Source organism: Telopea speciosissima, chromosome 11, assembly GCF_018873765.1.
Source record: "Telopea speciosissima isolate NSW1024214 ecotype Mountain lineage chromosome 11, Tspe_v1, whole genome shotgun sequence".
Classification (NCBI taxonomy): Eukaryota; Viridiplantae; Streptophyta; class Magnoliopsida; order Proteales; family Proteaceae; genus Telopea; species Telopea speciosissima.
In genome coordinates this window covers 42,642,385-42,660,459 of record NC_057926.1, presented here as the reverse complement: position 1 = coordinate 42,660,459, position 18,075 = coordinate 42,642,385, and the positions used below count along the sequence as shown (strand labels likewise).

The following is an 18,075-nucleotide window of genomic DNA, read 5'->3' as shown; positions in this document are numbered from 1 at the left end:
AAGACAAGCAAAATGAGTCCTTATAGACAATACTAAAAGCTTCTGCGCAAATTAATTACATGGGTTCCACATTTCCACCCCTTTTCGAAAATAGTCTAAAGATGATTTAATTTAAAAGAGAGGCAATTTCCACTATCATTCATCAATCATTAAATTTATTTTTTTTCTCTTAGATTTAAAATTAAAGTAATGTTTGGTAGATTAATTTTCAAATCTGCCATAATCCATTTATACTTTTGTTTTCTTAATAATTAAGAACACATATTAATAGTCCTACTAATTAACCTTTCTTATTGGGCTCCACTAGTCCCTGCCTTTCTTTAACGATCCAATGTATGAGTTGGTTATAATACTTGCAGATTACAATAACAATTGGATTTAAGGGACCAAATTTCCTCAATAGAAGCATTAGATCAACCACATGAGATCCCGTGTAGAAATGGTTGAATTCATTGACTGACTAAAGAGAACTTTCTTTGACTGACTAAACACTATTGTAAAGGGAGAGTTTTCATACACGGCCGGGCATGTGCATAATTGTGCTTTCAATCGTTGGATGAATATGATTGTGTGCAGTACACAGTTCTTCATTTCCATCCAATGGTTGAAAGCACAGTCGTGCACTATACACAGCCGTGCATGAAAACTTTTGCCTATAAGTAATAAGAGATGAAAGACTTTACTTTTAAGGTCAAGTAAATTTCTTTTGGTGGAATATAATTTCTATTAATGAGAATGGTTTAACAGAAGAAATACCACCTTCTTTTGGGAACATTTCCTCCATCCGAGTTAGCTCTTTGTTTGAAAATGGACTGCAAGGGAGCATCCCAAAATCCTTTGATCAACTAACAAACTTAGGAAATAAATTTTTTTTGTAAATGCTTATAATGTTGAAACCAAAATAGTAACTATGTAAAGAATTGTATCTTTGAAATTCCTCTGAGATAAATAGTCGAGCACATAATGGGCATCAGCATTTGTGACACTTCCCTCGCAAATAAGTTGAATCCTCATATGTATGTATGTTGTGTACCATGGGCTGCGTACACTGAGTGCTTTGACACCTGTTTGTGTGGCCCCCTTGCAAGGCCTGCCATGGCTGCTACACAGTTGTCCTGGGCTGGCTAGGGCCCACTGTACTTAGTACATATGGGACCCACTGACTTTGCTATCAAGACTCTGGAAAATTACTAGACTACCCCTAGGGAATCTGTAAGACTTTGCAACTTGTCGAAACACCTTGAAAACACCCAAACACATATGTAGCACCTGTAGACTGCCATTACGAGTGTTGGCAACAATGACAATCCACTACAGTGTGCCACACAGCTCGACACCTATTCTGTGTGCACAGTGTGCCTGTATTTTGGGGAAAAATCGCTGTCTAGGCCTCTAGAGCTTGCAGCTGCCCAATGGATGTGTACGTGTAAGCATCGCCCCAGATGAGATTCCGCCTTGGACAACGCGGTACTTAGCATTTTTCTATGTCTAGGCACAGGAGCCATGCGGGGCATGTGACCAAGTAACGCTCTTTTTCTGAATATTTTATTAGTATGTGAATCGTAATGCATCATTCCCACATAACACTTTTTTATCTCTCTAAAAGTTTAAAAAGGTTATTTGATTTTTTATTCTTAATTAATGCACGTAGTAGAAACACGGGACTTCGTAGGCTGTGAGTGAAAGCACATGTAGCTTTTATGTCATTATTAACTTATTGACATCTTAATGAAAATTTTAATTAAAAAAAGAAAAAGAAATCTTTAGCAAAATCATAATTGTTGACCTTTTGACCCTCGTCTTGCTGATGATTGGAAATTCTGTGTCTGTGTTAAGTCTCTAGACTCCTAAATCCCGATCTCAATTATGCTAGAATGTTACCAAGAGAAGGACATAAAAGACTTTACCTTTAAGGTGAATTAAGGTTCTTTTGGAATATAATATAATATAATATTACCGTTGTTTCTTTCTTTCTTTTCTTTTTTGGTGAATCTACCTTCCTTTCTCTTGCCACGTAGTAGTATATCAATCCTTTTAAATAGCGAGTTGGATACTTCAATTCTCTCAAACACAATAATTCTGAGCTATCATCTTTATTAAACACTACTGTTCGATGATGGCTGCACTCCTTCAGTTTTTTCTAGTTTTCAATATTCTCCTCCTCCTCCTCCTTGGGAGCAGCATCTCATTGATGATGATGAGTCTAGCCGTAGCAGGGAACAACAAAAACAACAACAACAACAACGAGATAGATCGATTTGCTTTGCTGGATTTCAAGAAGCAAATTTATGATTCTTATGGAGCACTAAGTTCTTGGAATGATTCCATCCATTTCTGCAACTGGGTTGGGATCACATGTGGTCATCGTCACCGACAACGGGTTATCGGCTTGTATTTACCAGGGAAGGGCTTGGGAGGTAACATATCTCCTTCCATAGGGAATCTTTCTTTTCTTCATTCCCTCGACATTGCAAACAATAGCTTCCATGGCAAAATCCCACAAGAGATTGGAAATCTGATTCGACTACAGTACATTGTTTTTCAAAACAACACTCTCCAAGGAGAACTTCCTACCAGCTTGGCCAACTGCACTCGTCTAAGAGAAATTCGCTTCTCTTATAACAACCTTGTCGGGAAGATTCCAATTGAACTATTTACGTCTTTGTCAAAGCTGGAAGTAATTTCCATTAATTATAATGGTTTAACAGGAGAAATACCATCTTCTCTTGGAAACATTTCCTCCATCCGACGTATCTCTTTGAGTTATAATGAACTGCAAGGGAGCATTCCAGAAACCTTGGGTCAGCTAACAAACTTATTCTTTCTAGCACTTGCTCTAAACAAGTTATCTGGTATGTTTCCTCTCTCACTATACAATCTCTCATCTCTTGAAATAATTGGCCTTACACAAAACCAACTACATGGGAGCCTTCCACGAGACATAGGCCTCACTCTTCCAAATCTCATAGAACTAGTTATTGGAGCGAACTTTTTCTCAGGGAGAATTCCAAATTCCATCTCCAATATTTCAACACTTGAAACAATTGATCTCGGTGAAAATAGTTTTGTTGGACCCGTCCCTAACAACTTAGCAAATCTTCAAAACCTTCAATGGTTCAGCATTGAAGAAAATCAATGTGGAACAGGGGAAGCTGATGATTTAGATTTTGTATATTCTTTGGTCAATTGTACAAATCTAATGATGTTACAATTAGACATCAATGGTTTTAAGGGTCCCCTTCCCAACTTTAAAGCCAATCTCTCAACACAACTCTCAATACTTTATTTGGGAAATAATGAAATATCTGGAACCATTCCTGTTGGGATTGAGAATCTTGTCAACTTGACCTTTTTGGGTTTGGAGGGGAACTTTCTCGAAGGTAATATTCCGTCTGTCGTAGGAATGCTTCCAAAGCTTCAAAGATTATTCTTGGGTGGAAATAGACTTTCAGGACAGATACCTTCCTCTATAGGCAATCTCACTCTTTTGTATGAACTCCATTTAGAAGAAAACAGCTTGAATGGAAGCATTCCTTCCAGCATTGGAAATTGCCACCAGTTACAGTTCCTAACCTTGTATAAAAATAGCCTCCAAGGCCCGATACCTAAACAACTCTTCCTTATTTCCTCCTTTTCAATATCTCTCGACTTATCTTCTAATTCTTTGACCGGTTTCCTACCCATTGAAATCGGTAAATTGAAGAGTCTTTCTACAATAGATATCTCCAAAAACAGATTGTCTGGAGAAATCTGGTCCTCCATTGGTGATTGTAATAGTTTGGAACATCTTTATATGAGGGGTAATTTCTTTGAAGGAACCATTCCTCAATCTCTGACTCTTTTGAAGGGGCTTCAAGATTTAGATCTCTCATTCAACAACTTATCAGGGCAAATTCCAAAAGATCTAGAAAAGCTTTCAGCATTGCAGAGTTTAAATTTATCCTTCAATAATCTTGAAGGGGAGGTACCAACAAAAGGAATCTTCGAAAATGCAAGTGCAATTTTCGTGAATGGAAATGGTAAGCTTTGTGGTGGAATTGTGGAGTTACATCTGCCTGCATGTACAAACCATGGATCTACGAAACGAGAAAAGTCCAATGCTCTTAGAATAGTTTTGGCAATAATCGGTGTGGTTCTTGGTTTTATTTTGATATCTTCCTTTCTTATTCTCTATTGGAGAAAAAGATCAAAAAGTAAACCTCCATCCACCCCATTAATCGGCGAACGTTTCTTAAAACTTTCTTACAAAGATCTCTTCCAAGCTACTGGAGGATTTTCTTCAGCTAATTTCATAGGTTCCGGTAGTTTTGGCTCTGTATACAAAGGTATTATCGACCAAGATGAAACAATTGTTGCAGTCAAGGTACTCAACCTTCAAATTCCAAGAGTCGACAAGAGTTTTATGGCTGAATGCAAAGCATTAAGAAACATTCGGCATCGAAATCTTGTCAAGATTTTAACTTCTTGTTCAAGTATTGATTCAAAAGGAAAAGATTTCAAAGCCCTTGTTTATGAGTTCATGCCCAATGGGAGTCTAGATGATTGGTTGCCCTTGCCGATGGAGGCACATAATCATTCAAGAAATTTAAACTTTCTTCAAAGATTAAACATCGCAATTGATGTGGCTTCTGCTTTGGATTACCTTCATTATAATTGTCATGCGCCAATTGTTCATTGTGACTTGAAGCCAAGCAATGTTCTACTTGACATAGATATGATTGCACATGTCAGTGATTTTGGTTTGGCGAGGCTACTTTTGGAACCTGATGACAATCCATCTCAGACTCTAACTAGCACCATTGGGATAAAAGGATCTATTGGCTATGCTGCTCCAGGTAACAAATAAACAATACAATTTTATTTTAAGTTATCAATCAATACATTAAATTTGTACGTATTCCATTTTTTCTATCTATTCTAACCATAATCTTTACGTAGGCTATTAAACATGACCCAAATAATGGTTTAGAAAAATGGTCCAGATCTAAAGATCATGTTTATTAGGTTAATACTTCAATCCAACTAGTATTGGATGTTCAGATCTTGTTCTTAATAGTTGATTAAGTATATCAACACACTTTTCTATCTTATTAGGGTGGATGTCTTTTTATTATGGTTTTATTCTTGTTCATTTCAATTAGGAATTCATTATACTACGAACACAATGGACCCAAGTATCTAATTGGATTGTTTTCAAAATCATCAAAAGAACCATGGTTTGCAAATTGAAAAAATGACCATGTAACTTGCTACTTTTGAATAACAAGTTCACAATTTCCATATCTCAGACCGTAATTTCTATTGTATAATGAAAATATGCGTATCTCTTATTATTATACTAACAACGTGAGGTTTCTAAATTTCAGAATATGGAATGGGTGGAAGGGCAACCATCCAAGGGGACGTGTTTAGCTATGGGATCCTTTTATTGGAGATGTTCATAGGAAAAAGGCCAACGGATCAAATGTTTACTAGTGACTTAAATCTCCATAACTTTGCAAAAGCAGCTTTACCTGTACATGTGATGCAAATTTTAGACCCAACACTCCTACCCAAGGAAGAACAAAGTGAAGTGGTTGAAGAGATTGCTATCAATAGGATTGAAGGTCCTAGTAATAGGATAGATCAATTGCAAGATTGCATAACGTCAATAATTGAAATTGCAGTCCAGTGCTCCATGGAATCGCCAAGAGAACGTATGAACATGAATGATGTTGCGAAAGGACTACATTCAATCAAAGGAAAATTTTCTTGAAGCAATAATTTATCAATACATAACAACTATGCCTGATTATAAGGTGATTCTGAATTTATTATCTTTGTATGTATTGTATTGTCACTGCTAGTTAATACTCATGATAAACTGGGGAAAAAAAGTTCTAGTGCATGCAAAGTAGTCTGATCTAGGGTTAATCACACCAAAGTTTAAAAAACGGTATCGATACCGTTATGGATACCGACCAGGGTCAAGCAGGTCACGATCAATACCAATATGGATCCACCGATAGGCCTGATTCGATGCCATTTTAAAACCATGATTCACATATGATAATTGGAAGAATTTAAGACTCAATTTCAACCTTATTGGAGCCCAATCTGTATCAAGGTTGTATCACTTTTTGACTAGTAACTCTATATTCCAAACTTTTTTTTACCGGGCTTATGAAGGAAAAAATTTAAAATGGAGGCGTGGCCCTAGTCCTCTACAAAGTGACACTCTCTCCGGATTCAAAAGATATGCTTCTAGTGACATCGAGGTCATCTCTTACTTGGAACTTCATATTCCCCCTAAGATTCAGATATTTTGATAGGAATCTGTTAGAAATGTTGTTATCATGTATCTTAGCAGTCTTTTCAAGCATTTGATGACATGATAATGGCAACTCTTGCGAGAAATTCCTATAGCATGTTGGTTGAATAAACAAAATTTACACGCTTACTCTTTCTTTGATTTTAAAACCATTCCTTGTTACTCATACATCATCAACTCTCTAAATTTGAAAAACTTGTGATTTGAAACATGCTTAGTTATGTTGCAATTAGATGTTATTACATATGAATGGTTAGGAATACTGTTTGTTCTTAGAAAAACAGATTTTCATCCTAAGAGCATTATAAGCAACATGCCTGATATTATCAGCCCTTGTAAGCCTCCAAACAGGCTGATTCAAGCTAAACTTCGATTGGACTTTTGAAGTATTTTGACAAACTAAGATTGAGTATTTTTCTCACTTTAGAATGTGCTTTTTACCAAAAATCTATTCTAAGAATGCATACCAAACACATCCCAAGGCATCATCAGTTCGATCACAAGAATTCACTTGAGTTGTTTTGTGGTTGTGTAATATGTGGATTTTAATGTGCAGGTTCAAGATCAATTGTAAGAGTGGAAATTAAGGCTCTTCAATAAGAATTGCAACAAGCCAAAAGTATGAAAATTGATGAGCAGCTGGGGGAGTCTGATACAAAAGAGACAGTGACCAACTTTGTTTGATGAAAAACAGTTATACAGACTGGTCATGCCTCTACTTTAACCTCGTCTCGTAGATATGATGTTAATGATCCTTTTATCATCTTTAAATTTTCTTTCGCACATTATATGGGTAGCTCACTTGTTAGCTACCATTTTTTGTTTGTTAAAAACTTGGTAGCTACCTTATGTCATAGGGATAACATATCTCATGTTTCTTATGGTATGGATTTGTTTACGAAGTTTTTTGGTGTGTTATTTCATAATATGAGTGTTTCCATATATGAATTCCTAATTTTTGTAGTCATAATGAAAATCAATATCGTCAAATGAATAGAAAGGGGGAACATAGAGTTTGAATTTTTATTATGTGATTTTGCTTACCTCCAATGGATGACGAGAGAATTGTTGTTGATGAAGAGAAACTCATTTGTCAGCATTTTCAAGACAGGGCAGGGCAAGTGAGTAACGTGTTTTTTATTTGATGTTTCCTTTTAGGTAGTTTTCAACTTATAATGTCAATAATTTTCATTCTTGAAACTTCCTGTGTTTTACAAGCAGAAAGCAGAGAGAGGGAACTCAAAGTATAGAATGTGAGACTTCATCCAATCCAATCAAAACAAACAGCGGGGAATGGTTATCCCATTTGAACCTCTTTCCATCACTTTCGATGAAATAAGATACTCCGTAGACATGCCACAGGTATCCTAATTTTTCAACAAAAAACACTTAAACTATGTAGCTAGCAGAGCAGCATAGTTTCTTATTTGTTGTTCAATATTGGATACAGGAATTGAAAGCACAAGCCGTTACAGAAGACCGGTTGGAGCTTCTCAAGGGAGTGAGTGAGTGGAGCTGTTAGGCCTGGAAATCTTACGGCTTTAATGGGTGTTAGCAGGAAGAAAAACTGGTGGATATATTGACGGAAGGACAACCATATCAGGTTACCCAAAGAAGCAGGAGACATTTGCTCGTATAGCAGGATATTGTGAGCAAAATGACATCCACTCCTCCAATGTCACAGTATATGAATCTCTGCTAAACAGAAGTTGATGATGATGCTAGTAGAAAGGTTAGCGGATTTGAGCCTTTAATCAATTTTCTTATGTATGCTGACCTATACAATAGAAAGTACATAATACAAATTGTACTTCCAAGCAGATTTTCCAATCTCAGATCGATTAATATTTATTATACCATATATCTCAATTGTATCTCCATCATGAAGGCAATTGATGGAATAAGTAAGTAAAATAAAAGATGGTCAAAATCCAGCAACATGGATCAGTCAACTTTGTAGATATATATAAGAACTCAGAAGTATACAGCTGAGTTTAATTCCTGATTCTAAATTTCTAATAAGGTGTGTGAGTTAACATAATATATACCGATGTTATTGTAATCTCAATTGGAATTTTTCTTTCTTTCTTTCTTTTTTATATTGAACCATTCAGGAGGAGGAACAAAGCACAGCAACAATCGAGGAGGAACTAAGCAAACCTGGCCCTGGTTCACAAGAACTCCATTTCTCTACCCAATACTCTCAATCTTTCATCAACCAATGCCTTACTTGCCTTTTGAAACTGCAGTGGTCCTACTGGAGTAACCCATCATCATACACTGCCGCGCACAAGGTTCCTCTTCACAACCTTCGTAGCCCTCTTTGTTTGGGACAATCTTTTAGAATCTTGGATCCAAAAGGTAATAATCTATGTTAGGAAGGAGATATCAATATTTTACATTCTTGTCATATTTTATTTTTATTTCTTTTTCAAACTAGATTAAATGATGATGAAAACTGCAGGCAGAAGCAACAAGATATACTAAATGCAATGGGTTCTAAGTATGCTGCTGTTAGCTTTCTTGGGATACAGAATGCATCTGCTGCGCAACCAGTTGTGGATATTGAAAGAACAGTTTTTATTTTTTTTATTTATTTTATAGAGAAAGGGCTGCTGGAATGTATTCATCTATATATGCCATATGCCTTTGCTCAGGTATTTAATTATATCCATCTGTTTAGAAGAAGATTGTAAGATAAAGAGCATAAGCGGTAAGTACTTAATTTTCAATAACACATTAACAAAAAAGTCATGTTTCTATTTCAGATCTTCATTGAGCTTTCGTATGTCTTCATACAAAGAGTTACTTAATTTTCAATAACACATTAACCTGGTTACTTAATTTTCAATAACACATTAACCAAAAAGTCCTTTTTCTCTATGTCCTGATACAAAGTGTAGTATATGCTGTTATTGTGTATGCAATGATTGGGTTTCATTGGGAAATTTCTTCTGGTATCTCTTCTTTATATACTTTATTACACTGTTATACTTTACCTTCTATGGTATGATGACAGTGGCCATACATGACACCCAACCGTAACATTGCTGCTGTAATTTTTGCGGCATTCTATGCAATGTGGAACCTCTTCTCCGGATTCATAATTCCAAAATCAGTAAGTTATATTCAAATAGTGAAGTCATTAAGGAATATTATATTCACAGTTTACGTGGGACAGCCTTTGTCTCCTTTCTTCAGCCAGCACCAGAGATTTTTGAGCTCTTTGATGACATCTTTCTCCTATTTGATGGGAAGATTGTGTACCAGGGCCCCCGTGAAAATGTGCTTCAATTCTTTGAGTACATGGAATTCAAATGCCCTGAGAGGAAGGGAGTTGCTGACTTTTTACAAGAAGTAAGTATCAAGTAGCAGGCAATTATCATCTATGCATTTCTTTTGAAAATCCTAAGTATGTTTAGAAACCCAATGGATATTCTATGCCGCATCTCTTTTGATAACATCAATATATCATGACCTATTAACATTGACGTGGTAAAACAATGGCGGTTATACCTAACCACAATCCTTTTATTAAAGTATCATCTTCTAGTTGAGGCAATTTCAAATATTGTTCTCACGAGTTCAAAACCCTTAATCTTGTTTCTCTCCTATGTTTCTTTCTGTTTCTATTCCCACTTTTGATGAAGCAGTAACTGATATTTCATTCATTTTTTAGGTAACATCAAGAAAAGATCACCAACAGTACTAAATTGATAAAGATAAGCATTACATGATATTAGGATTTACTTAAGTTTAGTTTTAAGTGACATTTTATATTTAAAGATAATAAACAATATTATATTCATGTTTTAGTAAAAATTGAAACATCCACCAGTTTGATAGAGATTTCAATTCCTATGATTATGGGAGTTGGATGCTAAGAACAGGTGTTCAAAATTCTCATCCTGCTTATTCATGTCAATCTATTAAACTGAAGATTAATAAGATTCGTTGCAGTTTTGACTCTGAAGATCCAAACTGAGACAACTAGGTTTATTTTTCCCACTGCAAGCTCTTTATTTTACAATCAACTTCTTAGGTCAAGTCTTTTTTCTATGAATCAGATGACATAAGGAAATGGTGGCTATGGGGCTACAGGATCTCTCCTATTATGTATGCTCAAACTGCAATTGCTGTCAATGAGTTCCTTGGGAAAAGTTGGGGACAAGTAAGAATTTTTTTTCCCCTTTTAATTCAATCCTAAAAATAAATAGAAATATATCATAATGAGAGGTCTTGAGTAAGGAAAATCATTTTTAAATTTTATTGTTGTGGCATAGGTTCTTCCCCAGTCTACAGAGACTCTGGGAGTGGCAGTCATGAAGTCTGAAGGATTTTTTACTGAAGCATACTGGTATTGGCTTGGAGTAGGGGCGTTGATCTGTTATGTTTTCCTGTTCAACATTATTTTCACTGTTTCTCTCTCTTATCTGAATCGTAAGTATAATTTATTGGTATTTTTTGAACTCTCAAATGTGATTCAACATGTTTTAATAATCTAATCAAATTACTGCAGCATTTGAGTTCTCAGACAGTTCTAACTGAAGAAGACGGTTCTACCAATGAAACTAGAGAACTTACCAATGTATTGTCGATGAGAAGGAACCTTGAGGGTCAGAACTCATTCAGATGTGATTAAAACTTACTCCTCCTTTGTCCTAACTTAATGACTTGGCTATAGAACAAGCAGAAAGCAGAGAGGGAACTCAAAGTAAAGAATGTGAGACTTCATCCAATCAAAACAAAAAGCGGGGAATGGTTCTCCCATTTGAACCTCTTTCAATCACATTTGATGAAATAAAATACGCTGTAGATATGCCACATGTATCCTAATTTTGCAGCAAAAATACTAAAACTATGTAGCTAGCAGAGCAGCATAGTTTCTTATTTGCTGTCTAATATTGGTTACAGGAATTGAAAGCACAAGGTGTACAGAAGACCGGTTGGAACTTCTCAAGGGAGTGAGTGAGTGGAGCATTTAGGCCCGGAGTTCTTACCTTCTATGATATGATGACAGTGGCCAAGAAACCCAACCGTAACATTGCTGTTGTAATTTTTACAGGATTCTATGGAGTATCAAACCTCTTCTCCAGATTCATAATTCCAAAAATAGTAAGTTACTATCTAAGAGAACAAAAGCCACGCCAAACCCCCCCCCCCCCTTCAAAAAAAAAAAGGATTTTTTCTTCTTCTTTTATTTTAGTATAGTTATTTTCCAATCTCAGATCGATTAATTATATGCAGTATATCTCAACTGTATCTCATGAAGGCAATTGATGGAATAAGTAGAATAAAAGATGGTCAAAATCCAGCAACATGGATGTTGGAGGTTATGATGATGGCCCAAGAAACAACTCTTGGAGTAGACTCTGCAGTTCTCTATAAGAACTCGGAACTATACAGGTGAGTTTAATTCCTGATTCTAATAAGGTGTGTGAGTTAACATAATATATACTGATGTTATAATCTCAATTGTAATTTTTTCTTTCTTTCATTTTTATACTGAACCATTCAGGAAGAACAAAGCAATGATCGAGAAACTAAGCAAACCTAGCCCTGGTTCACAAGAACTCCATTTCTCTACCCAATATTCTCAATCTTTCATCAACCAATGCCTCACCTGCCTTTTGAAACAACAGTGGTCGTACTGGCGTAACCCATCATACACTGCAGTGAAGTTCCTCTTCACAACCTTCACAGCCCTCATGTTTGGGACAATCTTTTGGAATCTCAGATCCAAAAGGTAATCCATGTTAGGAAGGAGATATCAATATTTTACATTCTTGTCATATTTTGCTTTCGTTTCTTCCCTCCATGGGCATATTCGCTACCAACATGGATCTTAAAGATTACAATCAGTCTAAAGGATTTTTTACTGAAACATACTGATATTGGATTGGAGTAGGGTCGTTGATCTGTTATGTTTTCCTGAACTCTCAAATGTGATTCAACATGTTTTAACAAGGGAGTAAGATACTCTGTAGACATGCCACAGGTATCCTAATTTTTCGACAAAAATACTAAAACTATGTAGCTAGCAGAGCAGCATAGTTTCTTATTTGCTGTTCAATATTGGATACAGTAATTGAAAACACAAGGCGTTACAGAAGACCGGTAGGAGCTTCTCGCCCAGAGTTCTTACAGCTTTAATGGGTGTTAGCACGAAGAAAAACTGGTGGATATATTGACGGAAGGATAACCATATCAGGTTACCCCAAGAAGCGGGAGACATTTGCTCGTATAGCAGGATATTGTGAGCAAAATGACATCCACTCCCTTAATGTCACAATATATGAATCTCTGCTAAATAGAAGTTGATGATGCTGTTATCTTTCTTGGGATACAGAATGCATCTGCTGTGCAACCAGTTGTGGCTGTTGAAAGAACAGTTTTTTATAGAGAAAGGGCTGCTGGAATGTATTCAACTATGCCATATGCTTTTGCCCAGGTATTTACATCTATCTGTTTAGAATGTATCTGATAGAGTATAAGCGGTAATTAGTTACTTAATTTTGAATAACACATTAAATAAAAGTCCTGTTTCTATTTCAGGTCTTCATTGAGCTTCCGTATGTCTTTATACAATGTATAGTATATGCTCTTATAGTGTATGCGATGATTGGGTTACATTGGGAGGTTGCGAAGTTCTTTTGGTATATCTTCTTCATATACTTTACACGTTATACTTTACCTTATTTGGTATTGTGACAGTGGCCTTGACACCCAACCGTAACATCGCTGCTGTAATTTCTACGGCATTCTATGCAATGTGGAACCTCTTCTCCGGATTCATAATTCCAAAATCAGTAAGTTACATTATCTGTGTTTTACCAATCTAAGAGAACAAGACCACAAAAAATAATAAAAGAAACACAAATTTTTTTCTTCTTTTATTTCTATTATAGTTATTTGCAAACGTTTTCATGCACAGCCGTGTATATGCACGACCGGCATTAAATGTGATTAGATTAGTATAAATGCCCATTCGAAATGACATAAACACCTCTGCCCCCTCTATTTGACCGAATTGATGGGATAATCTCCCTTGTACGAATACTTTCCTCATAGTTATTTAATTATGGCAAAATGTTATATGTTCGGCTGTGCATGATGCACGTTCATACATATAACCGTACAATGGAGACCAACGCCCTGCTGAAATACCATACCCCACTATTCGACGAATCACACAATAGCCTGCACAAAATCCGTCCCCTTTAATTATTTATTTTGGTGATTGTGCATGAAATTCCTCTCTTTAATTATTTACGTTTCTACCATTTGACTCTTAACAGAAAATTTCAGTGTGGTGGGTTTGGTGTTCCTGGATGACCCCTGTTGCTTGGACAATGTATGGATTGGTTGCGTCTCAATTTGGAGATATAGTGGAAAGGTTGGAAACAGGGGAGACAGTTGAAGAATTTGTGAAGAACTATTTTGGCTATGAACACAGTTTCCTTGGACTTGTTGCTGCTGTGATTGTTGGGTTCACCATAATATTTGTTTTCGTCTTTGCTGTCTCAATAAGGTTGTTCAATATTGAGATTCTATTTTTTTCTTTCTTTTGTAATGTTTGTATGATCTTGGAGTGGTGTTTTTTTTCCTGGGTTTTAGGACTGATTCTACCTTACTTGGGTTGTTGTAGAGAGGCATTGTAAGCTTATTTGTTGTTTGGGGTTATGGCTGAAAGTCACCTCATTTATATTATTTATTTGTTCTTTCTCTGTAATGAAAATAAGGGAAATTTACACATGCCTCCCTTAAGGTATCAATTAATTATTGATGCATCCATGATGCTTCACTATTTACATGTACCTCCCCTACTTTTCAAAATATTGAATAAGTTAATCCTGCCTGTTAATCTTGTACGAAAAACGTTAGAATATATCATATATCATATATTGACCAAATTGCCCTTCTTACTAAAATAAACCTTTTCTTCTATTATTTCCCTTATTTTTTCTCTTGAAGAACCCTAACGGCAGAGTATCATCCATGGCCACACCGTCTCTCCCGTCTTCGATAAGGAGAAACTCTAACATGCAACTCATCTTCCCCGTGAAGATGACTAACCCCAAATTTTCAGCTTCGTGAGAGAGTTGTCTTGGCATGCAATGGTTAGCTGTAGAGACGAAGGTGAGTAGCAAATTTCTTCACTGTACTGGTCCCAAACTTCCATCAATTTTGGGTATTCCAATTGTTTTCTTAGCTGCAACATGACTTGGGTTTGAGAAGGATTGTAATTGATGGGTAATGGGGATGAAGAAAAACAATGAAACGAATAGCAGAAGAAACAGGCCTGAAGATCCCATTGAAGAAGAAAAGCAGGCAGCAGCAACGACAAAAGATTTAGGGTTGTTTTACAATTCAGGAATAACACATTGAGATAACTCAAAGTAAAGCAACAATACGCAAGAAGTTAAAACATGAAAAGCGATTCTCCAAGTTGGATTTCAGAAGTTCAGAATGAACAGAGAGGGTTATAGAAAGATGAGGGCAATTTAAGAGTTCAGAGAGGCTGACCAAAGACCCATAAAAGACTACTCAAAATAGCACCAAAAGAAGAGGACCAAGTATGATTTGTGGACTTGTTTTCACCTTATATTAAGGGTTTCAAGAGTTCCAGGGAAAACTCGAACAATGAATTATTTTACCCTATCAAGGGTATATTGGTCTTAAAATTTTTAAAACACACCTACCATTTGTCACTAATGGGAACCACTAACGGACTGGATTAACTTATTTAATATTTTGAAAAGTAAGGGAGGTACATATAAATAGTGAAGTATCATATATGCATCTCTGATAATTAATTAATACCTTAGGGGAGGCATGTGTAAATTTCCTTGAAAATAATTACTTTTTTGCTTTGATGTGCTGGTTTATCAGTGTTCAAGGGAAGCATTCTTTACCACTTTGATTTTTAAAATAAAATATGGGAAAAGGCAAAAACTCACTGATGATGTTAGTACTCCACTTGCAAAACATTTAAACTTGAACAATAACTTTGTCAGTGCAACTTACTCCAAATGAATCTTCATGTGATGGTGGGCTGAGTTGTGCCATCGGTCATTATCTTTAAGATTGTATTTACCCTTTATGGTGCAAGAAGGTTCTTGTGAATCAATCCTCAAAATGAAACAGCCCCTTAGACCCTCCACAGTAATTGTTTCATTCACTTTTTGGGTTAGATCGAGGCATTTTCAGGATATGCTCGATCAACACAACAAATAGAGGAAGAAAAATCATTCTCAAACGATATGTAAGAGTACAAAACAGAGCATGAGAGAATAGAGATTATATAAGAAGGTAGGAACACTTAAGAACAAAACAATGAAATTTTATTTTTATGAATTTATTTCTGTGCAAGTACTGTTATCCACCTATATATCCTCATGCAGCCATGCCCATTTTCCAATATTGTACATCTATCTATGCAACAAAATAGGTGCATCACAAACACTTGAACCAACCAACCATGCATGGTTATCATACCATCTACCTTTCTTGAACCCTGTCTTTTACCAAAGGTCCACAAAATTGGAATATCCATACGGAAGTTAACTCCATAATTCTCCAAGACATCAAGACACATACATACATCATACTAGTTACGGAATTTACAATTCGAATTCTGCAATTTCAGTCTATGATCAATGCAATAGTAAAACAATTTTCTTCGTCGTTTCAGAAAGAATCTCTGTTGCCACCACCTAATATTTTTCATTTTTGTCAATAACAATTACAACTGATAAACCCCTAATTCTCTCTTTAATTAGTACAGAATCATCTTATCTTAAAAGACAACACACAGGAATCTCACAAACACAAAGCTGTGATTGTTTAATGAAAATATTACTAGTGCAGAAGAACATAACAAAAATATAATAAATATGACAAACATCCAAAAAGAGAGCAAGGGTTGAGATCGAATTGAAACCTGAGAGTTAGTGAAATTAATGTTTAACAAAAATTAAGTAAGGCACAAGATACGGCTCGATATATAGGAAGAAATTGAGAAAAGAACGAGTACAACAGAAGAACAATAAGTAGTGATCTTTAAATCAAAGTTTGGTGTGGCAAAAACAACCTTATCGTGGATGCAACGACTTCCATCTCTCTCTCTCTATTGGGATAAGACCATAGAACAAAAACTCGACCAAAACCTATCAAAATCACCGAGTTAACTCGGTTTCCTAGGTTTCCAAGACGAGTTGATGGGGGATTTTATAAAATCCCTGGATTCGATCGAGTTTCGATGGTTTCGACCATATTTCGGTGATTTCAACACATATGCCTATAGAAACTAGGGGAAACTTGGCTTGAAACTAGGACAGACAAGTATTTATGCCAGAAACAAGGCTAGAAACTAGGACAGACACTTCACTTAGTTACGTCTAATATCATTTAAGTAAATATTTTTGTATTTGTATTTCTTTACTTAAGATATTATTCATAAATTAGCAAACACCCCCTTATTTGAATCTAATAAAAATAGTTAAAAAATCAAATTCCATATTGAAAAAAAAATCAATCCCTCAGTTCAAGAACAAAAATTGGATTTTCGACGACGTTCTAATGCTGGGGTTTTTCTCAAATCTAAAAATTTCATAAATCTTAATATGACAAAACATTTCTAAAAACCAAAAGTGCGGTAAAATATTCATTTGTTTTGTTGTCCAAAAAAAAAAAAATTCATTCAGAGCGATTTTGACATCAATTGCACACACCAAATTAAGTTTGACCAACACATAATTCCTTCAATATAAATCAGATTTAAGCAATCTTGTTACTTATTGGAAATCTATCAAAACAAAATTCTCTAACAAATCCAAGATTGCTTAAATCTCATTTATATTGAAGGAGTTATGTTCCGATCAAACCTTATTTGATACCATGTCCAAGAACAATATACAGTATCAAACTTGGATCAAAACCACAAGTAATATCTTTAGTGTTCTCTACGTGAAACTGAGGCAATGATTGATTTTAAAATGTCAAAAATAGGTAGCACAACAAGAATCAGGGAAAAAAAACTTCTGGACCTCGAAACCAAGGTTCGAGTTAACCTGGAGAAAGTCCCAAGTTTCTACCAAGATATGGTCGAAATCGAGACGAACTCGTTTTCTGGCTGGTCGAAGCCTAATCGAAACCCAAGTTTTAATACCTTGGATAAGACTAAGTAGTAGTAGTAGTAGTTGTTGATGTTGCCGTATTTGCCTTCCCACTCAGAATATTTAAGAATACAAATCAAAACCATAAAACTTGCAATGGTGACTCGGATTTAATCTGTGTCACTGTTTGAGACAATGTGTTACTCTGTTGAAGTCTCGTATACCGAGTGAAGTGAGTAGACATGCCATCAATAAACTCCTAACTGAATAACTGAAATAGTTAATAAAATATTAGAATAAGGTAACAGCTGCAACATTTTGAAATTCCCATGCAACTGTCTCATTAATTTTTGTAAAAATGTGCTGATCTCTATGCATGGTTGTCGTAGGGGAATCAGAAAGGCTGACCTCTTGAACATTTTGATATTAACTTAAAACTTTATGATTGTATATCTTATTCAAGTCTCTGTTGTTTGTAAAGATGAACATTTGGTATCTGTCGCCATTAAGGATGCTAGGCATGCTAGGGTAGGTAATCTCACTATGACCCTTCATTAGGATGTAGAAACGTTTTTACTTAATTAAGCCTTTTCTTTTGCACCCCCAACAAAAACAAAATGTAAAAACGAATTCTAGATAATGTCCTGG

The 18,075-nt window shown here is 35.6% G+C and overlaps 1 protein-coding gene and 3 pseudogenes across 1 annotated transcript; all 4 read left to right on the top strand.

Moving 5' to 3' along the window:
* The first annotated feature begins 2,116 nt into the window (after nt 1-2,116).
* LOC122645148 (probable LRR receptor-like serine/threonine-protein kinase At3g47570) lies at nt 2,117-5,782 on the top strand. The gene is made up of 2 exons (XM_043838485.1): nt 2,117-4,835; nt 5,367-5,782. Exons 1-2 carry the CDS (start codon nt 2,117-2,119, stop codon nt 5,753-5,755), a joined length of 3,108 nt encoding a protein of 1,035 aa, XP_043694420.1. The 3' UTR covers nt 5,756-5,782.
* Nucleotides 5,783-7,359: 1,577 nt separating this feature from the next.
* On the top strand, nt 7,360-8,023 carry LOC122645147 (annotated as a pseudogene).
* A 207-nt stretch (nt 8,024-8,230) lies between these two features.
* Nucleotides 8,231-9,422, top strand: LOC122645146 (annotated as a pseudogene).
* Nucleotides 9,423-11,576: 2,154 nt separating this feature from the next.
* LOC122645145 lies at nt 11,577-15,346 on the top strand (annotated as a pseudogene).
* The last annotated feature ends 2,729 nt before the right edge of the window (nt 15,347-18,075 follow it).

Excerpts from the sequence above, each read along its gene's own strand:
- LOC122645148 (XM_043838485.1), top strand. The coding sequence starts at position 2,117 with ATGGCTGCACTCCTTCAGTTTTTTCTAGTTTTCAATATTCTCCTCCTC. Across the intron at positions 4,836-5,366 it reads TATTGGCTATGCTGCTCCAG|AATATGGAATGGGTGGAAGG; the intron begins GTAACAAATAAA and ends TCTAAATTTCAG.